General features: G+C 51.0%; 2 protein-coding genes across 2 annotated transcripts; one reads left to right on the top strand and one right to left on the bottom strand.

The window, feature by feature from the left end:
* Nucleotides 1–731: 731 nt before the first annotated feature.
* On the bottom strand, nt 732–3,255 carry Il25 (interleukin 25). Its single transcript, XM_021182602.2, has 2 exons — nt 3,017–3,255; nt 732–1,083 (listed from the first exon to the last, which is right to left on the bottom strand). The coding sequence occupies exons 1-2, from the start codon at nt 3,241–3,243 to the stop codon at nt 828–830; spliced, it is 483 nt and encodes a 160-aa protein (XP_021038261.2). The 5' UTR covers nt 3,244–3,255; the 3' UTR covers nt 732–827.
* A 6,721-nt stretch (nt 3,256–9,976) lies between these two features.
* Efs (embryonal Fyn-associated substrate) lies at nt 9,977–20,497 on the top strand. The gene is made up of 6 exons (XM_021182350.2): nt 9,977–11,206; nt 15,756–16,034; nt 16,282–16,422; nt 16,513–17,238; nt 17,499–17,588; nt 19,602–20,497. Exons 1-6 carry the CDS (start codon nt 11,189–11,191, stop codon nt 20,034–20,036), a joined length of 1,689 nt encoding a protein of 562 aa, XP_021038009.1. The 5' UTR covers nt 9,977–11,188; the 3' UTR covers nt 20,037–20,497.
* The last annotated feature ends 1,234 nt before the right edge of the window (nt 20,498–21,731 follow it).

The following is a 21,731-nucleotide window of genomic DNA, read 5'->3' as shown; positions in this document are numbered from 1 at the left end:
GGTGGGAACTGGAGCCCAGCCCAGGCAGTACCCTGCTGGACCAAGCTGCAGCAGCCAGAACCAGAGGACAAAGGAGGATTGTTGGGGATACAAGGGGGCGCTGTGTGCCTACTGCAGTGCCTCAATGGCCTTCTGTCTCTCCTCCATGTTGAGCTGTGTGACCCCCACCCTTGTGTTCAGGGATGGACCAGGGGAGGGGAAGGGTGGATGTGGTGGACACCCAAGGAAAGTAGGGAGAGTTGCAGAGTGGAGAAGGACCTAGGGAGAAGGAAGGACCCAGCTGAAGACTAAAGGATGCTCAAGTACCACAGATGCCGAAGACAAATAAGACCACTTTAAACACAGATGTTTATTTGGATAAATCTCTTCACTTTCCATAACAGCTTTCACCTCCGAACCATCCGCTTCAAAGTAATTACACCTGGCTGCACGCAGAGTTGGCATTCACAAACAAACACAACAAAAGGCAAAAGGGGAGAGGTGGAGAAAGTGCCTGTGCCGGGAGTGGGGGATTCAGGGGAAAGGAGCCAGGAGTATGGCTTCCAGGGTCAGCAGGCCTTTGGAGTTCGTTCCTGAGTAGAAATGCCACAACAGCATCCTCTAGCAGCACAAGCTGAACCTGCTCCTTCCCAAAAGTGCTTCCAAAAAGTGCAAAAGTCAGAGTTTCTCCCCAAGTCCTCCGTCTTGTCCCGGGAGCCTGCTGCTTCCGGTAGGGCTTTGGAGGGCTTGAACATTCCGGTACCCGGCCCGCATTGGCAAGGTGATTGTATGTACACCTGGCCCACTCTCCCAACCGGGCATCAGTCTCAGGCAGGTGGTGAGCATGACTAAGCCATGACCCGGGGCCGCACACACACACAAGCCAAGGAGACTCGGTAGAGCCTGCGCTCCAAGCAGTAGCGGCGATGGGAACCTTCCTCGCCATGGCATGGCCGCCGGTAGAAGACCGTCTGGTTGTGGTAAAGTGGGACCGAGTTGCCCAGCGGGTCCATGTGGGAACCTGTCTGTAGGCTGACGCAGTGTGGGCACAGGCATCGAGCGTGGTACAGGTCCTGGGGGACCCGATTCAGGTCCCTGTCCAACCTGTGGGGACAGAGGTGATCAGGCCAGAAGCAAGGGGCAGGTGGGTTAGAGACGCCGGAGGGAGCAAATGGTGTGGTTGGGGGACTCCACTTCTTAAATCTGTTCTGGCACCCAACACTGTGTAACTTTGCTACCCCTTTCTCTCTGAGACTTTATTTCCTCCCACTATTAATTTAGGTAGGCAACAAAAACGTGGCTTTCCTAGTGGCTCTCAATGCCAGGCCATAGACATGACAGCTTCTTACAGCACAGGGGAAGGCGAAGACTGTCCTGCCAGCCTCCACCAGACCAATGCTGCACTGGTCTGATATGCATGAGGCTTCTTAGGAAGGTATTCCGTTTTATGATGTTTATCTAAATTACAGCTATTACAAAATTAAAAACTGCTGTGAGGTGGCACGTGCCTGTAACCCTAGCACTTGAGAGGCCGAGGCAAAGACAGCCATGAGTTTGAGGCTAACCTGTGCCACACAGTCGACAGGCACATATAAAAGAATACACAGAGAACAAGTGTTTTCTTTTGTTCTATGTACTCCCCAGGGAGAGCTGCTTCATGTCCACTCTCCAGTCACAGCCCAAGAATGGATCACAAGCACATTTAGGTCATGGGAAAGACTTTTTTTTTCTTACCAATTCAGAATAGATTTGTGGCAACAACAACAACAAGACCCAGATCAAAACAAAAACTGGAAAGAAATACTAAAAAAAAAAAAAAAAAAAAAAAAAAAAAAGTATTGCATCCAGTAGCCTAGCAGGAAGCCCCAGTGTGGTAGAACCGTTTCCCATATGAGCCCTGGGAAATTGGGGTCCAACTGCCGCAAGCGTCCATAATAAATACCTTGAGGTTTTGTTGTTGCTATTTGTCTGCCTGCCTGTCTGCCTGTCTGTCTGTAAAACAAAAGCTTCTGCGATCTAACAAGTTTGGGGGACACTAACGGCTTCTTTTTGTAGACTTCTTGCCAATTGTAATGTATGGAGAGCAATGACTCTTTAAGGGATGGGGCTCTGTAACCTTTCACAAATTTAACTTGACACCATTACTTTTTTTTTTTTTTCTGAGAAACAGCTTGTGGGACCAGTGTTGTGAGAGCATATGTCAAAAGGTCTGCTAAGTGGTCATCAAGGGTTATCACTGCCTTTCCAAGAAGTGGACAGGTGTAGCTGAGACCCACCCCCCCACTCCCCAAGCAGATCTTCCACGTAGCCTCTGAGACAACTCTAAAGCATTATGAACTGGTGTCTTAGACACAATATCAGTTAAAGCTGACCAGCTCCCTATACCAGGAATCCCTTCATAACCCCTCAAAGATAAGGCTAAGAAACTGAGACACACCGGGGGGAGGGGTATAACCATGTGAGTATACAGGAATGAAATCACATGTTTGGAATCCCTAAGACCCTAACTTGTAAATTGTTTCTCTGTCCCAATTTCATATCATGGCATAAATAAAGAGTTACAATATGTATGTGACAAACTGTGTAAAAGATTAAGAGAACTGGGGTTTTGATTAAAGATAAGAAGCCTAGGGATCTGGCCTCCCACCTGCCCTACAAGGGTTGAGTGACAGCATTTGGCATAGTGGTGCTTTGTGTCTATGTCACCTGATACTTTAGAGACATATGAGTTATGGTGGAGACTAAACAAGAAACAGAATCAATATAAATACAGGCCTTACATACGTTGTTGCATTTGACCTATATATTAGCCTCTAGAATATAATCTAGAGGAAAGAAGGAAGGAAGGAACTTTGAAAACATCACCCAACACAATGAGGGCAGAGCTGAGAGTCAAATTCAGGCCTGTGTAGCTCCCAAACCTATCTGGTCTGTTTAATTAATTAAAATAGGTCAAATTGGGTGGAACTCCCCCCGCCCCTCATCCATGCCCTGGGGGATCCATGAGAACATTGAGGAGGGGACTATGGACACTCACTCATAGCTCCAAGGAGAGATGGCTCTGCTGTTGAGGGGGCCATCCTTACTGGCCCTGCAGGATTCTGGGTGGTGAGTATGGCTCAGAGGCTCTGGGGGGGACACAGATGCAGAGCTCCACTTCAGCCACTCCTCCGGGGGTTCTTGCTCTTTGCTGGGGCAGCAGTTGGGCAAGTGACTGCAGTCCTCCTGGATCCGCAAGCTGACAGTGTGGGTTCCCACAATCATTGCCAAGAATGCAACAGCCTATGAGCAAAAGCCAATGAGAAAGCTACTCAAAGGTCACTCACAGTTCCCCATCCTATACGAGCCCCACCCCCTACCTCCTGCAGCTCCCTGAGACCAGAAGCCTGGAAGCCTGGAAGCCTAGCCTTCCTACACACTCAGTACCATCTCTACTCCTTTCTCTCTCAGCCAGTCCTCTGTCAGACATCAGGGCCACTCACCTGGTACATGCCGGACACTGCTCACCAGTCACAGGTACTACCCTGCCTGACAGGCCTTCTGAGAGAGGCTGACTGGAGCAGCTGAGGTGTCCTGGTTTTATTTTCAGCAAACCTGTTTTGTTTATTCAAATTTATTTCCACTATCTTTTAGAGGGAGTGACTTGAGATTAAAAAAAAAAAAAGAAAAGAAAAACCAAAAGAAAAAAAAAAATAAAACCAATAACAACAACCAAAAAGACCCAACCCTGAAAGTGTTCCCAAAAGCTGATTAAATGCTACCCTCATGGAAGTTGTAATGATCATCATTATCAGCTTGGCAGCTGATTGGGTAAACTTTGTTCCTTGCACTTTCCGGGCGGGGGTCGTAGTAATAGCATCTGCAATTCTGCCTCTGTCTCTGTGGGATGGCATGATGGGAATTTCCCTGATGTGTGTGTGTGTGCTACCTCAAATTAAAGAATGTCCTGTGGTCTCCTTTCCAAGGGCACCATTTCCAAGACTTCCTGCCTAGGATCTGACCTCTGGCTGTCGCTCTTCTTCTTAGATGTCTCTGACCACCTGTCTTAATAAACACTGGCCTCCTCTTCAGCCTCTTGGGCCACCATCCCCTTTTGTTCTCTAAACCCAGCCGTTTTGAGCATGACTTCTCCTTGCTGTCCATTACCACCCCAATTTCCCTTTGCCTTCTTCTCACTTTGCCACCCTGTTCCCATCCCTGTCCCTAGACTTTCCCTGACCTCTTCCTGGGATTAGAAGGCAGCCCTCGCCCTACCATGCTACCAGGATATGCCTGAAGGAGTTGTCTGCTTGGGTGGGCAAGAGTGATGGAAGAAGCTGTGGGTGACTATCTACACTGCACAAATGAGAGTGGAAAATGGAGAAGAGGACACTGAGGTTTTTAAGACCCAGCAGGAGGTTTCACCCCTTTTCATAGGGCCCCAGGAACAAGGCTCACAACAAGGATAGCTGCTACTCTCCAGCCATAGGGGGCCCCATTCAGCCTCTGCACTCTTATGGGGCCCTATTAGCCAGGTGGGTGTGTGTATACTCCAGAAGACAGATTCCAAAGACACAGGCCAATCAAGGTCCAGCCTGCAGGGAAGGACTGTGCAGAGGCCGGCCAGAGCGCTTCCTCCCGGTCATTCTCTGTTTGCCCAGGGACCTTCTGCCCCACCCCAACACACTCATACACAGCAGAGTCTCTAGAATAATGTGTGCTGATTTGCATGTGCTTTCCCTCAGAAAATACTCCTGAAGTAACCAAGGGATCAGAAAGTAAACAAAGGGAGCCAGGAATAATGCATACCATACAGGACCGCTGTGGGACAAAACAGTCTGGAAGCAGCGGTGTCATGACGACAGAAAGCATTCTCAAAAGTTGGAAGAAACTGCTTTGGGTGAATCTTAGGGGCCTGGAACTGTGGGAGGCACTGAGAAGAAACCATTGGTGGCCACTGTTAGGACAGTTGGGAAGAATAATAAGGCCAGGAATATCTTCAGCCAGTGCCATACCCATCCTTGCCTCAGTGCTCCCACCCGTGCCCCAGTGCTCCCACCCTTGCTCCAGTGCTCCCATCCTTGCTCCAGTGCTCCCACCCTTGCTCCAGTGCTCCCATCCTTGCTCCAGTGCTCCCATCCTTGCTCCAGTGCTCCCACCCTTGCTCCAGTGCTCCCATCCTTGCTCCAGTGCTCCCACCCTTGCTCCAGTGCTCCCATCCTTGCTCCAGTGCTCCCCACCCCACCCAGCCCCCCCCCATGCTCCCGGATACCATTTCCCTTTATGCATTACTGGTCTTGCTCCTGTGCACTTGAGTGTGCCAGACTTGGTGCTGAGCCCTAGACACATCCTCTTATTATCCTGACACTAAAACCATGACATGAAACCTAAAATCCTCATGTTGAGGTCGAGGAAAGTGAGACCCAACCCCAATCATCTACTCAGGGTTAGGCAGTTAGAAAAAAAAAATCTGAGCTGGCTTTTCCATTCCAGCCCTCAGTAACTCCAAACCTAAGCTTCTAGCATGAGCCAATCCTCAGGTGGCTATGAATGGAAGGGGAGCCCCCAGAGAAAATGTGTTCCTGCTCCCCTGGGAAGAACAATAAGGCCAGTAATATCTTCAGCCAGTGCCATACCCATCCTTGCCTCAGTGCTCCCACCCTGGCTCCAGTGCTCCCCCCGCCCCCCGACTGGCACTGGATGTGTTTCATTTGCACCTGCCTAAGACCACAGGGCATCCCTGTCCTCTTTGGCATCCAGCCCCATTGGCTGGGATCCATTGTTCCAGCTTCCTGTTCCCCAGCCTTTTGTCTGGCACATGGTCTCAGGTGACTTGTGGTGTTCCTTAGCAACCCCAAGCCCAGAGTAGGGTCCTTTAGCCGGCAGTGCTGTTTCAAAGAGAAGGATTCCTATAGGTCCCCCCACCCCCTGCCTCCCAGCACAACCTAGCAAGCAGACTTTGGCCAGTGCAGAACAGGTACTCTTAGGCACAGAAAATGATCCCAGCTTCTTGTCTCAACTGTTGACACTGCAGAATGAAACTGGCCTGGATGACGGGGACGTTGTTTTTCATAGGAGGCATTTGGGGTTTCTCTCTCTGCCTCTGTACCCAAAGCCAGAGGAAGGCTCTGGAAAGAAGATGGAATACCCTTCAATTACAGTCTTCCCCAGGGCTGGCTTTCCCCATACCACGATGACTACGCTGACCCATGAACCTATTCTCTGAGCCACAGGCTCCCACCCAACCCTGCTTGCTCAGCCTGTCCTTATCTCGGTAGAAGCTTTGTGGGACACTTTAGGGTGACTCCCTGCCATGAGAAACATTTTCCAGAGGGTTTCCTCCTGGGGTGACTACTTTTGGAATCCCTGAGTCATTTCAGCTTCCAGGGAATCCTTGAGGGGTGTGGGGGCGGCAATGGGGAGAATGCTGGGGGCGGAAGCAAAGAAAGGTTGGCCCAATATCTGACATGTTATACCCTCCCAACATGTCTCTACTTGCCTGGCAGCCAAATGGGGCTGGAATTCCTTCCCTGTGCCTCTGGGGAAAGAGGTCAGCACCTGCCAGAAAGGGAAGGAGAAATGTAATGAACTATGTCTTCTATGCTATGCTCAGAAAAGCTCTTGGGGCTTTCTGGGAGTTCAAATACAAGTGTCTGTCTAAAGGGTGATCAAGCCCATTCCCGCTGCCTTGAGATTTTCGTCTGTTCATGACTTTGAATGCTCCTTTGGCTCATGCTTCCTTGTTGGTAGGAATGTATATGGTAGGTAGTGTGTGTCCCTGGAGTGAGTGATCTTAGAGGTACCAAAAAAGATTAGCTGCCCTGGACCTAAGGGCCTAAAACAGTGTGGCATCCATGGTATTGAGTTAATTTCTATTCACCTTCTAAGAAGCCAGGACTCAGGTTATTAAAATATTTAAATCCCCACGTACCTGCTGGTAAGCAGAAGCTGTTCTTGGCAACGGGACAACCCCATCACACTTTTCTGAGCGACCCAGCAATGGCAAAGATGGAGACCTCTGGAATAGCACTCCCACATTCTGATTTGTAGGTGATAATGGCCCTGATACAAATTATTTTTAAAAGATTTATTTTTATTATTTTAATTACGTGTATTGGGTGGGGGGGCTGTGTACATGGACTCAAGTGCCCACAGAGAGATCCACCTGGAGCCGGGGTGACAGGTAAGTCACCTAATATAGATGCTGGGAACTGAACTCAGGTCCTTAGAAAGAACAACAGTATGTGCTCTTCCTAACCACTGAGCCATCTCTCCAGCACGCTAATTACTTTGAATGGGATTGTTAAGTACTGAACAATCAAGCCCAGGAGACTAGCTTCCAGGAGAACCCAGTTTGATCTGGGAAACACATGGAGTTATCAGATGAGGAGTGAAAGGACCCAGGGATGGCATCTTTCCAAGGCTAACCCAATTTACCTTCCAAGGCTAACCCAATGTTGCCCTATATTCAAAGCTCCTGTGTTCATTCATCAAATATTTGTTTGCTCATATTTATTGAGCATCTACTGCACACCAGACACTGATATTCTAAGTGCTAGGAATGAAGAGGAAGATAAGAGAGACAGGGCCTCTTCCTCCCGGGGCTTACAGTTTAGGAGACAGATGATAAAACAATGAGAACGATGCCTTCTGATTATAACAGAAAGTACAATGAAGAGAATGAGACTGTGCTCCGGCATAGGAGGAGCACAGAGCTGCTGTGGAGGTGAGAGACTGGAGAGGGTGGGAAGGCAACGCTAACGGGAAAGGCCTTTTTGGAGTGGTGATGGGAAGGGTCTGGAGGCTCTGACACATTTCAGAAGCAACAGGATAACGTGAATGGAAAACTAGGGGTGAAGAGGGGACTGGGATGTGAGGAGGAGGAAGAGGAGGAGGAAGAGGAGCATGTGGGTGGGACAAGGAAGGGAAAAGATAGATGAACCCTGCTGGGAAGACTTCCTTCTTTGCTACTCTTTGAATGTGGCCAAACCATGGTGTAAGACCACAGGAGGCTGCTCTCTATACAAGGCATCACCCCTATTCAGCCAGTTTTCTCCAAGTGTTCCCTGAGGCTGGAACTCTTCCTAGTTTGAATACCTGAGTACCTGCAACCTTAAAGGAGAGGGCAGAAGTGGGGGTATATGAATGTAGGAGAGGACCGGGCAGTGGTGGCGCACGCCTTTAATCCCAGCACTTGGAAGGCAGAGGCAGGTGGATTTCTGAGTTTGAGACCAACTTGGTCTACAGAGTGAGTTCCAGAAGAAGAAGAAAAAAAAAAAAAAACCAACCAACCAAGACTGCAGGAAAGGTTCCCATCCCTTCAGCTGAGAACATCTGGTTTTCATGAAAGCATCGTTAGAGGAAGAAGGGGCATTTTCCATCTGTGTTCTCCTTGCCAAAGCAACTGTTACAAGGGAGGAATTAAAATTGCCGGATGGCTATGACTAGACCAAGGTATCAGAGCTAACAAGCCAGGATTCACTCCCAAGACAGAAGCTGCCACTACCTAAAGCCATTCCTCAAGCTCTGAGGTCCCCACCCATCTCTCAAACTGCAGCCCTGCCTGGACCTTTCACATCCTTCTGCTTAGCTTCCCCAGGCCTGCATCTATTTCTCTGTGTCTGTCAGAGTGTGTATGTTTGGGGATCAAGGTATCCTACTTACCTTTGTTTTGTGCTGGTGACTGGGTAGGGGGGTCATACTCAGTCCTTAGCAGTGCCAAAGGCGGCCACATCCTCTCCCCCAGGACTGGAGTCTGGAGGACAGAAAGGCTTCCCTAGCAACCACCTCCAGCCAAACTGAAACTGGGACAGGAGAACTCTCACTCCAGATGGATCTAGAAGATTTAAAATTCCTTTTCGTCCTAATGGAGTCTGAGTCTGTTGAAGGTTTCCAGCCAGGGCATGAAGTCTGCCCTCCAGCATCACTGACCAGAGCCAGCACCATTCATCCCGCGTTCATCCTGAAACTTTCACTGAGCCACCCCTTAGGTGCCAACTCTCCCTCTCCCTCGGTAGAGGGTTCTAGGTAACCAGGCAGTAAACATTGTCCCCTCAGGTGGTTCTGGAAAAAATGCTGTGCTTAAGCTTGTGGAACACTGTGGTGTGGTGGAGTAACAGTGGTCTCAAAGCCTCCAGTTCACAAAGGTCCTTAAGTAAGATTTTATCTGTTCTCGTGTAAAGAGGTTACGACTAAGCTCGTTGTCTATTTGTGCTTAAAGTGCTCATTTGTTAAACGTAAACACTGGAGAAACATTACAGGTTTCCACCTTTATTTAGCAGCTTGCTTACCAGGACACACTCCCCCCACCCCCCGCCCCAAATTCTTTTCTATTGAAGAAGACAGATCTCTCCCAACCCTGAGAAGCTCTGATGTATATCTATCTCCTCGAAGTAAAGGCTAGAGAAGAGGGTGACTGACGGGAGGCTGCAGGAAGGGGAAAGGAGGCAAGGAGCTGGGGTTTGGCTGAAACTCCCGATTCCAGCCCCTCAGAAAGAGTTTTGTCATCTTCTGCCGACGATCTCTACTCCAGCTGCTCCAGTAGCAGCGAGGGCCAAGCCAAAGAAGAAAAACAGGCCCGGACTGGCAAAGGAGGCTAAAAGGCGGCACAACCGGCCAGCCTGGGATCTGGAGCCAGACGCTAAGGCTTCTTGTTCTCTCCCAAGGGCCAGAATCTTTGTTCAGCACCAGACTCCAAGCCTGTGGCCCTCTGGACCTCCCCGGCTCACCCCCGCCGCCGGTTTGAGCCCCTGCAAAGTCAGCGTGCTCAAACCGCCTGGACCCTAGAGCGCGGCGGAAGCAGCGCGTCCCCTCCCTCGGGAAAGACAGATGTGGGGCTAATGAAAGGGAGGCAGGGAGAGGCGTGGGGCTGGCGGGGGAGAGCGGGGGCGTGTCGGGCAGAGCCGAGCTCCCCGGAGCGCGCGGACCAGACCACCCGGCGGTCTGCTGCGCGGTCCCGAGGAGGAAGGTGCGGGGGAGAGGGGCCGGGCTGGGGCGCGCAGTTTGGCCCGAGGGTCGGGAGTTGAAACTCAACACCGCCTCGGAAAGGATCGTCCCCTTTCCCTGCAGCTTCCCCTTTCCCCTTCCCCCCCTTCTTTTAATCCCCTGGCCCGAGCCCCTCGCGAGAGGAATGGGCCTGCGGGGAGGGGAGGGAGAGCTTGCCGAGGGGAAGCGGGAGCCCGGGCAAGGGAGGGAAGGGGCGCGGAGTGCAAGGGGTGATCGGCGGCCGCGCGCGACCCCGGACCTTTTCTAACCCTCAGTGTCCCCACCTCGACCCTAGGCGAGCCCACAGCACTGCTCCTCCCCTTCTCTGTTCCCTTTTGCTCGGTGGCCTTTTTCTTCGTTCCCCAAGACACCTGGAGCTTCCCTAAGCTTTGGGACGCGCCGAGGGCCCGGGCCAGGGTGTGTGAGCGGGGACTGGGGCCAGTGGGGTGCCTGGGGCAAAGGGTGGTGCGCGCCCTTGAGCGCTGAGACTGAGAGGTGCCTGGCGGCCACCTCCAAGACCCGGCTGTGCTGAGGAGTGTGGCCGGGAGAGCTCGTCTCGGCGCGGGCCTGGGCAGACGGCCCAGCTCCACCGCCACGCGCTCTTGGGCCTTTTGGCGCCGGCCTTTGCGCTGACTTGAGCGAGTTTGGCGACACGCAGCTCAGTTGTCGCTCCTCCTCTTTCCCCGCGGGTCCCGCCGCAGTGGCCCGGCTGCCAAGACCACAGACAGCCCTGGGAGCACCGCTCTGCGCCGCTGGGGGAGGGTTGGCCCCTAGAGTCGCTCGTCCAGCCCAACCACTCAGGCGGCTTCTCCCAGCCCTCGGGGCTAGCCTGAGCTGCTTGGAGAGGCGTCGAAAGCAGCCACAGCTCCTGTCTCTTAGCCTGGGAAGTGAGCTGTGAGCCCATGTGTGTCCACGAGGCCTCTGCGACTTAAGGCGGCAGCTGTGGGGGCCTGGAGCCCCGAGAGACCCTGAGGGACAATTTAGAGCGCGCCCCTTGGATGAGGTCCCGCAGCGACGCCCAGGCCCGCCTTACTCCTCCTCCTGCTTGGCCAAGCTGCCTCCTATTTGGAAAGTTTTGTGGGTTTTCTTTCTCTTCCTCCAACTTTGGGGGGAGGCATCTCCTCAAGCGCTACAGCTTGGGGTGACCTTCTGACTTGGAGGCCGGGAACCATGGTGTGGGGCAGCCATCGCTGAAGTCAGCGAAACAGAGCCTGGCCTGAAGCAGGCGACGCTGGAGGCCAGAGCCATGGCCATTGCCACGTCGGTGAGTTCACCAGGGAAAGGAGGTTTGCCAGGCAGACCCCTCCAACCTGCTCTACGGCACTGTCCTGTTTATTTCTATCCACTCTGTGATCTCTCCCAGAAGCCGTGTCCTCTTTTGTTCCTTTCTCCCTCCCTCTCAGTCCTCATCCCCTGTGCCTTCTGGTTCTGGGTTGGCCCCTCCTTCTCTCTCCCTATTCTCTTTCTTTATAGTGGTTGTGGATAGTTGGGGGATGAGGGGGGGAGGCGGAGTGTAACCCCATCCTATCTGCTCTTGCTGGGTAGAAACAGATGCCTATTGGGGGTTGGCAGGGCCTTGTAATTGGGAGGTAAGTAAAAGGAGTTTTCTGACAAAGACCAGGAAGCCCAGGGAAAATGGAAGGCCAAGGAAGCCCAACTCTGAAGGATTGGGGGGAAATGGAGAAACAGGCAGGTGACCTGGCTGGGGAAAATAACATAGAGTAGGGGCGATGATGTCTGCCGGCCTCAGGCCACTTTCTAGTGACTAGGAACAAAAGACCGGGACAGTTGGCTTGTTGGAATTGCAGGAGGAGGCCTCCCAGAAAGCACAGTGGCACCCTGCCACCCAAATAAGTCAGCCATTGCCTCACAAGTCAGCTGGGCCCCTAGGAGGAGATAAAGCAGGAGGGATCACACCCATAATCCATCATCCTATCAGCAGCTCTGGCCTGGGTTTAGGCAAACTGCAAAGCATGGCCCCATTGGATAAAATTCAAACCTAATATTGGGAGGAGCCATACAGCCGCACCTCTGCTTTCTTTTCTGTCTTTTGGAGTTCAGTTCAGCTTCTCCAGCCCTTGCTGGGGGTTCCCAGGGAGAGCCAGGCTGCCACCTGCTTTCCTGGACTGTGGCTATGGGAAGAAAAGTTATGAAAGTGAAAGAAAAGCCGGGAGCCACAGAACACCTTGAGGACGGATCCAATTTTCATTCCTCAGACAAGACCTTTTGGTCCTCTGGTGGCAGGGTGCCTTTGGGAGTGCCAAAGCTGCTGTCAGGATCCTGGAGTTACTGTCACTTTTGAAGTCCAGAAGGTGTCTGGGTGAGGAGTATTTATGCTAGTGAAACTCACAGGGTCATAACAATGGTAACATTTACAGTTTACACACCTGCCCTCTCCCACTAAACTTTGTCATGACCTTTTGATGCATTGTCTCATACAGACTTCAACCTTACAAGGACATTTTATCATTCAAAAAATAGGTACTTGTCTATAGATAAGAAAATTCTACAGTGGAGGACACTACAATATAGGGATGTTTAAATTTTCCTTAAAGGCATCCAAGCAAGAAAGGAACTCAACCCCCAAGTCCGTCTGTACTTACAGCCTTGACTTTAATCACTGGCTAGATCCAAAATACTAATTTCTAGTTTTCAATTAGAAGGAAAGGCACTGGGGCTGGGGGCATGGCCCAATTGGTAAAGTGTTTGCTGCATAAATTAAGGATCTGAGTTTGACCCCCAGCGCCCAAGTACTGCCATGTGCAGGGTACTCAGCTGTAAGCCCAGCACTGGGGAGGCAGAAACAAGAGGATTCCAGAGGCTTGTTGTACAGCCAAGTCAGTGAGCTTAAGGCTCAGACCCTCTCTAAGGAAAAGGAGAGTAGAGCACGATTAAGGGAGACACCCACCAGCACCCACCGGCCTCCACGTGGCAGCGATCTGTATCGCTGTCTATGGAGCATGCTTTTTTCTTTGTAGACGTGCTTCTCTTAGAAGTCACAGTATAGTCAGAAATAATGTGGTGAGGGCCAGGCATGTAGCTTAGAGGTCGCCATTTGCCTGCCATGCAAAGGGACCTGAGTTTGACCCCAGTACTTTGAGGAAGGAAGGAAGGAAGGAAGGAAGGAAGGAAGGAAGGAAGGAAGGAAGGGTGGATGGTTGCTTGGGAGCAGAAGAAAGGAGCACAGGGCTGCACAACTTGCTTCCTAGCACAAAACAGTCCTAGAGGAACAGCATGTCTGAGTGAGCTGAGCATCCTTCTCCCCTGCAGTCCAGTAGCATCCGGCTATAGCTGGATGTTTAGTTGTTTATTTGATGAAGATGGTGATGATGATATTTTTATAATACTAGAGGCTGAACCTAATGCCTCAAAACATCCTAGGCAGGTGTTCTGTCACTGAGCTACATACTCAGATACCCAGCCTTTTTCTTTTTTTTTAAGCAAAGTTTTTTTTTTTTTTTAGATTTATTTATTTATTTATTTATTTATTATATGTAAGTACACTGTAGCTGTCTTCAGACACTCCAGAAGAGGGAGTCAGATCTCCTTACGGATGGTTGTGAGCCACCATGTGGTTGCTGGGATTTGAACTCCGGACCTTCGGAAGAGCAGTCGGGTGCTCTTACCCACTGAGCCATCTCTCCAGCCCTTTAAGCAAAGTTTATGAAGCCTAATCCTGATCCTTCTACCTCCACCTCAAAAGGACAGGGATAGCAGGTATATACCCCCCAATCCCAGTGGCTAAAGACAGACGCCAGAGCCTTTTGTATGCTAAGATAACCACTCCACCAACTGAGTTACGTCCCCAGTTTCCCAGCCTTTTTCATATTGAGAAAGGATCTAATAAATTGCCCAGGCTGGGCCTCAAACCTTCAATCCTCCTGCCTCAACTTCCCAAGCAGCTGAGATTATAGGCCTCCACCACTAGACTCAGTTTAACTAAATATTTGTTTGTTTGTTTGTTTTTCGAGACAGGGTTTCTCTGTGTAGCTCTGGCTGTCCTGGAACTCACTTTGTAGACCAGGCTGGCCTCGAACTCAGAAATCCTCCTGCCTCTGCCTCCCTAGTGCTGGGATTAAAGGCGTGTGCTACATGCCCGGCTAAATATTTTTTTAAATATTTGTTTGTTTTAATTATGTGTTTGTTTGTTTTAATTATGTATGTGTCTCTATCTGTGGGGGTCTGCACATATGAGTATAGGAGCTCACAGAAGCTAGAGGTATTGGACCCACATGGCTACCTGGCCAGCAGCGTCTAACTGGCTGTTCTCCAAGTGAGCCACACTGCCTGGGATCCTACTGGCAGGCAGTCATTTAGCAATCACAACTGAAGCTGAATATGCTCTGAGTGGAATAAGCTTGCTTCTCCCAAAGGATGTTACGGGACAGGAGCACTGAGAGGAGTGAGAACTAAGGGAGGTTGAGTATAGGAACCTATACAAACACCTTCCTCACCTCCGAGTCACTGTCCCTCTCTACTGCTGTGCTAGTAAAATGAAAAAGGACAGGCTAGAGAGGTGGCTTAGTAGATAAAAGTACCTGGTGCTAAGTCGGAGGACCCAAGTGTAACTCCCAAAACACACATGGCAGAAGGAGAGAACCGGTTCCTGCAAGTTAGCCTCTGGCCCCCACCTGTGCACTGTGGCACACACATGCACACAAACAAAATGATGTAAAAGAAAACCACAGTGGTTGCAGAAGACATAGGGAGCACCCTTGAAGGAGTACCAGCTCTGACATCAAACCGTACTCTTCCGGCCACGTCAGCCATACACCACTAGACCAAGCCTAAACCTGCGCCCCTGTTTGCCTTCTAAAATGGAGATTTTTGCGACTAAGACTTGGTGTAAAGTCTCTGGATGCTTCGTGTTTATGACTCAGTACCTAAGCTCAGGCCCTCAGTGGGGAAAGCTTAGGTTCCTGTCTAGACAGGTCTGCAGGCTGGCTTCGAACCTTCAAAGCAGTTCTCCTGCCTCAGCTCTCCCAACTGCTGGGATTACAAACATGAGTTGTCATTCCCAGCACTGCTCTGAACACATACCATAGTATACATACATATAGTATATATACATTTCTCTTCTCCATGCTTCGTTGTCCTCTTCTGGCAGTACTGTATTTGTTCAGGCTAGGAACAGAACAATGGCTTCTATTTGTTTTCTTTCTCAAGTGTGCCTTAACACTTGGTCTAGATGTCTTCCAGGCTCCCTCAGAAAGGCAGGTCTCTATAGTTGCTTAACCTAACCTTTTACTTGGGGGAGTAATCACTGGAGGACCGAGGGAACACGAAAGAGAGGCTATGCGAGATGCTAGCCAGACCTCTTCATGTGCTTTTGTACTGAGGACCAGTTCTGCTTGGCACCCTTTTGGAGGGGTCATGAAGTAGAGCAGCCCTTGTTCTTACAGGGCTTATAGTGTGATAGCAGAACTCAATAATAACAAAACCTAAGTACTAGAAAGCGTTTTTGAAGGAAACAGTGGGTGAATCCAGGCACAGAATGGGATGGGGAAGAGAGGAAAGAGAATCCTCTTCCTTGGAGGAGACGTTTTCTCAGAACTGAAGGGTGTAAAAGGATCAGTAAGATGGTACTTGGAGTAGAGGGAATATAAGTGCAAAGGCACTAAGATGGAAGAGACAGGTTTAGAAACGAGAAGGAGGAGGAGTGTGCCCTCCATGATGCTGGCAGGGCAGAGCCTAATGAGGAGCAGATGAGCCAGGAGTAAGACATTTTAACTTGACTGGAAGGGGACGCTGTCTCGTTTCCACGTGACCTGATCAGTGTGTGAGAACCATTATCCTCTAACCTCTCCCACCAGGCCCAGCTTGCCCGGGCATTGTACGACAACACTGCTGAGTCCCCCCAGGAACTGTCCTTCCGCCGAGGGGATGTTCTACGGGTACTGCAGAGGGAGGGTGCTGGTGGACTCGATGGTTGGTGCCTCTGCTCTCTGCATGGCCAGCAGGGTATTGTCCCTGCTAACAGAGTGAAGCTCCTTCCTGCTGGCCCAGCACCCAAGCCTAGCCTCTGCCCAGCACCTCCCACCCAGCCTGGCTCATCATGTCCCACCCCAGAGCGTGGCTGTGAGGAGCAGGAGGTAAGAAGTAGAGCCTCTCATCCCAGGCCTGGCAATCTTTGCCCTCTCCAGGGCCTGGATACAGATTTGCAGGGAGATCCTGACTGAGACCTTGACCTTTGACCTTTTACTGGTTGTTAGCTGTCTTTCTGCCACCTGTTTCTAAGGTCAGCACGGGAAGTGTGGAGGGGGGAGGCTAGGAAGTCTATAACTTGTGTATCTGTTTCAATGACTTCACTCCTGACACACCCACCTCTTCATCTCCTAGGTATATGTGATACCACCACCAGCTCGACCATGCTCTGCCTCGGGACTTCCAGCTAGATCCTGCTCACCCTCTTCTGACTCCATCTACAAGGTCCCCCGAGTCAATGGGATGCAGCTGACTGCCTCCAGAGACGTGGCAGAGGTTAGAGTTTTGTGCATGTTGGGTGAGGGCCAGAATTCACAGGGCTCGTCTATCGCTGAGCTGAAGGCTAATGCTGATCCCTCCCACCAGGTCTATGACGTGCCTCCCAACATCCTCCGGGCTCCCTCCAGCTGTCCCTATGACTCCCCAGCCTCCTTTTCCTGTCCTGTGGCCCCAGTTGTCCCACAGCCCCCTGGAGAGGATGAAGCGCCCTACGATGTGCCTCTGGCCTTAAAGCCACCTGCAGAGCCGGAGTGGGATCTGGAGTGGGAAGGGGGCCGGGAGCCAGGGCCTCCTCTTTACGCTGCCCCTTCCAACTTGAAACGGGCCTCGGCTCTGCTCAACCTGTACGAAGCACCCGAGGAACTACTGGCAAATGGAGAAAGCAGGGATGCAGATGAAGGCATCTACGATGTACCTCTGCTGGGGCCAGAGCCACCATCTCCAGAGCCTCCAGCGGCTTCTTCCTCCACTGACCTGGACACTGTGGCCCAGCTTCCGACCAGAAGCTCCCCACCCCAACACAGGCCCAGGCTACCGTCCACTGAGAGCCTGTCCCGCCGCCCTCTGCCTGCCCTCCCTGTCTCTGAGGCTCCTGCTCCTGCTCCTTCTCCAGCTCCTTCTCCTGCCCCAGGCAGAAAGGGCAGTATCCAGGACAGGCCTCTACCCCCTCCCCCACCCTGCCTGCCTGGTTATGGGGGCCTCAAACCCGAGGGAGATCCAGAGTGCAGGGAGGTAGCCAATGATCCAGCAGGCCCTCACAATGAATATGAAGGCATCCCAATGGCCGAGGAATATGACTACGTGCATCTGAAGGTGAGATCCCGGGCGACCCCACCGGAAGGGTCTCGCTATCTATTTCCCATTCTCCTGGCCTCCTGCCCAGTAGCTTGGGACTCCAGCACTAGCCCACACCACTTGAGTGAATGCCACTTAATCCCAGCATGAAGGTGAGCAGCTGTCCCCGCAGGGCAAGGACTCCAAGCTCTGATGTTGGGACTACTTTCCTGAAGGACTGAGCCAGAGGCCTGTATTCAGCTCCCTTTCCCTAACACTAACAAGTGGTCCCTCTGCAGGGTGTGGATAAAGCTCAGGGTTCTAGACCCCTGGATAAAGCTTTCCCAGTGGATCCTGAATTGCTGGAGAGGGGACTGGCGGAACGGAAGGTAAACCTGGAGGGGCGTGCTAGAGAAAATGAACTGGAACTTAGGGGGAATGGGTATTCTTTTTTTTTTTTAAAGATTTATTTATTTATTATATGTAAGTACACTGTAGCTGTCTTCAGACTCTCCAGAAGAGGGTGCCAGATCTCGTTGTGGGTGGTTGTGAGCCACCATGTGGTTGCTGGGATTTGAACTCTGGACCTTCGGAAGAGCAGTCGGGTGCTCTTACCCACTGAGCCATCTCACCAGCCCCGGGGGAATGGGTATTCTTAGCCAAGCCATCAGTGAGACAGGGCGGGCAGGGCTAAATACATCGGAAGCAAGGACAGAGCAGCGAGGAGCTGTGAGTCAGCGGAGGTGCTGGAACATAGGAGGGTCTTTGGGGAATTCAGGAAGACAGGAAAGACTGCTGGAAGGAAGTCGGGTAGCCAGGAGAGCTGAAAGAATTTCTGGGCAATGGATCAAGGCTGGCCAGGTGACTTCTCTCCAGCAGTGAATTTCTGGGTTCCTAAGAGACTGACTGGCTCCTAAGCTGGTCTCCACCAGTGATTAACCTGGGGTGCTGTAGCTATTGCTTTCTCTTTCTGGACCTCCAAAGTGAGGCAGTTTCCACCATGCCAGATCTTAGCCAAAGGCCAGAAGGACATAATATAGTTAGTATCCCCCATTCCTTAGGTATTTCCCAAGTAGCCCCCCCATCCATCAGGTATTCCCTGAGTGCTGGATCCTGTGCTAGGAAGGCTGCCTGTGCTGTCACAGTAATGTTCATTGTGGTGCTTATACGGAATGCAGTATGCTGTGCTAAGCCAATTCAACATGTTCTCTCAATCAGTGTTTATAGTAGCTTTCTGAAATACAGGCTAGACCTGCACTATCTAATACACTTACCTCATGTGGCTTTTGGGCACTTGGAATGTGTCTGGTCTGAATTAAAATGAGATATATATCAAAAGCCTGGAGAGATGGCTCAGTGGACAAAAGCGTTTGCTGCCAAGCGGAGTGAGGTGAATCTAACTGAGCGCTTTCATGGTGGAAGGGGAGAACAGACTTCCACATACATGCTATGGCATGTTTGCACCACGCGTACACATAGTCCCTCACACGCCTCACGCTAGATGTCTGAAAATCAAAATACATACCAGGATTCTTTTTATTGGTATTTTCAGGCAGAATCTCACTAGGTAGCATTGGCTGACTTTGAACTCAAAGCAAGCCTCCTGCCTCATGCTCTCCAGTGCTGGAGTTCCAAGTGTGAGCAACCAACTATACCTGGCTCAGATTTGATTTTGCAGAGTTGGTTTGATTACACATGGATACTCTGGATTCTTAAACATTTAGATATAGATAATATTTTTCGGGTTTTTTGGTTTGGTTTGGTTTTTGCATTTGTTGTTTTTTTGTTTTTCAAGTCAGGGTTTCTCTGTGTAGTCCTGGTTGTCCTGGAACTCACTCTGTAGACCAGGCTGGCCTCAAACTTAAGAGATCCTCTTGCCTCTGCCTCCCGAGTACTGGGATTAAAGGTGTGCACCACCACTGCTTGGCTACTTTTTTTTTTTTTTTTTTTTTTTTTACTTTTATATGTGGCTATTTAAAACCATGTAAAACATGGCTTGCATTGTGCTCATGTTGGACAGGATGGAACCATGCTCCCTGGTTTGCTTTGCTTACTGCAGTTTGTTCTCATGATGCTGGGCAGCAAGTCCAGGCCTTACACACACTTAGGCAAGTCTAAGATGAAAAGCCCTGTCCCCAGCACTAGACTAATCTGAGATAAGGAACCAAGGAAGTTCAGAGACTTCTCTGACGTTGCCTGGGATTATTTGAATTCAGATCTTTCTGAAATCAGCTCTGGGCACTTTACTGCTGTCTCTGGGAGTATGTGCTCTTTGATGCTGAGAAAAGGAAAAAAATGCAGGGATTGCATTCAATAAAGAAAAACAGAGGGAGTGAGGGGGCAGCAAGAGTGGAAGTGACATTGTTCACATTGTCCTCACTGATCCTCTTCTCCATCCACAGGAAGCTCTGTCCCCAGAGGAGCCACTGGTCCTGTCCACTGGAGACCTCCAACTTCTGCACTTCTATGCAGGGCAGTGCCAGAGCCATTACTCAGCTCTGCAAGCTGCCGTGGCAGCTCTCGTGGCCAGCACTCAGGCCAACCAGCCGCCATGTCTCTTTGTGCCCCACGGCAAAAGAGTGGTGGTGGCTGCTCACCGCCTGGTGTTTGTTGGAGACACCCTAGGCCGGCTGGCAGCCTCTGCAGCTCTCAGAGCACAGGTGGGGGCTGCAGGCACAATGCTGGCCCAAACTCTGCGGGCCACTGTGCTTGCTGTCAAGGGGGCTGCCTTAGGCTACCCATCTGACACTGCAGTCCAAGAGATGGCGCGATGCGTGGCAGAGCTTGCAGGGCAGGCCCTACGCTTTACCACCCTACTCGCTGGCCTGCTCCCCTGAGGGCCTGTTCCTCCAGCCTTCCCCTCCCCTGCCTGCCAGAGCCCTGCGCTCCGTGTTGAGGACGGCTAGAGGTTCATCTCTTTTGGTCATTTTAGCCACTCACCGAGGTCTCTCTTCCCCCATACCTACTGCTTTTTGTATGAGCCATTTTGTATAAATTATTTATATTTAATATTTCTTGCTTTGTCCAGGCAGGCATCAGGCCATCTGGGGTAGGGAGGGACTGGATTCTCCTCGTTATCCTGTGTGGAAGTCGCTGTACTGCCTTCTGCCTTGGGGAGTTTGGAACACAGAAAATCAGGTGGCTGAAACTTGGTGCCACACAGAGCCTCTGTCCTGTTTCTTGGCTGAAGATGACAATGTAATAGTCTGAGAAACACCGGAGAGCTTCTCCCCTCACAAGTCAGGAGAGCCGGCCACAGACAGGCACGGCACGCACCTCAATAAACGCTGCCGTATGGTTCCTGACTCCGCTTCTTGAAAGCCTGAGGGGGCGAGGCCTGGCACCCTTCCCCATTCCTGTGAGACACATACTGTAATTTTGCTCCTCAAAGACCTATTCGATAGTCTTGTCTTCAGTTCCTGCGATGGGCCAAAGGAGCCTCGTGAGTACACTCTTTCAGCCAAACCAGGATAGACAGCAAGTCAGTTATTGTGAGTGCATCTTTTAAAAAAGCTAGCCAGGTGCCATGCTGCATACCTGACATTCTAGCACTTGGGAGGCAGAGGCGGGTGGATCTGGATCTGTGAGTTAGAGGCTAGCCTGGGCTACATTGTGAGACCCAATCTCAAATAAGTTGCTGGTGATGGGACTCAGTGGGTGACATGACAGGACTAGGAGAAGGGAGCAGCTGGAGAAGGAGTCTTGGTCAGGAAGGCTGGGAGATCATGCCATGGGACAAAAGAACCAAGAAGGGTCCGAGGCTAGTGTTTGCAGACTTCGTTGTCACACAATGTCATTAAATAGCTGCAGATGTGGAGGATTTAACCACAGCAGCCTCAAAGGTACCTCTTTCAAGAGCACCCCAACCAGAAAGCTAACCTTGGTCCATCGTTTCCCCTCTGAGGCCACCTGTAGCCAAGCAAAAGGCTCCTCGCTGCTGGCTGATCAGGGACGCTTTCCCAGGCTCCTGTCACTTTTAGAAGCTGAGAGTGCAGATGAATGCAACAGGTTAGAAGTCCTCGGGACATTGCTGAGATGACAGCCCGTGGCTTAAATGATGTTCAGTCTAGCCATTAACGGCAAGAAGGTACCATCATCAGTCCAGCCATTAGCCACAAGAAGGTAACCATCACTTTGGTTTTGTTTCCCCAAGACCCTGGCTTAATAGCACCAGCGAACGTCAAGTTTCAGTCGTAATCTTTGGATCTTGGCACCCCTATGCTTTTTGCCTCTTCAAGATTGAGCACTTAGCCGGGCGCTGGTGGCGTACGCCTTTAATCCCAGCATTCTGGAGGTAGAGGCAGGCGGATTTCTAAGTTCGAGGCCAGCCTGGTCTACAGAGTGAGTTCCAGGACAGCCAGGGCTACACAGAGAAACCCTGTCTTGGAAAAAGAAAAAGATGCACCTTTCTCACCATACCTGAAGGAAAACATTTTCAGATTCGGGGGCCAACAAATTCACCCCTAGACATTGAAGGGCATTCCTGTCTTCCGGATAAGCTTTCCAGAATGAACCCTTAACTTGGAGTCTTC

The sequence above is a fragment of the Mus caroli genome, unplaced genomic scaffold, assembly GCF_978045245.1.
Source record: "Mus caroli unplaced genomic scaffold, Mus_caroli_1 scaffold_12, whole genome shotgun sequence".
NCBI classification, from domain to species: domain Eukaryota; kingdom Metazoa; phylum Chordata; class Mammalia; order Rodentia; family Muridae; genus Mus; species Mus caroli.
Note: the sequence above shows the minus strand (reverse complement) of the source record. Positions and strands in the feature narration are given on the sequence as shown.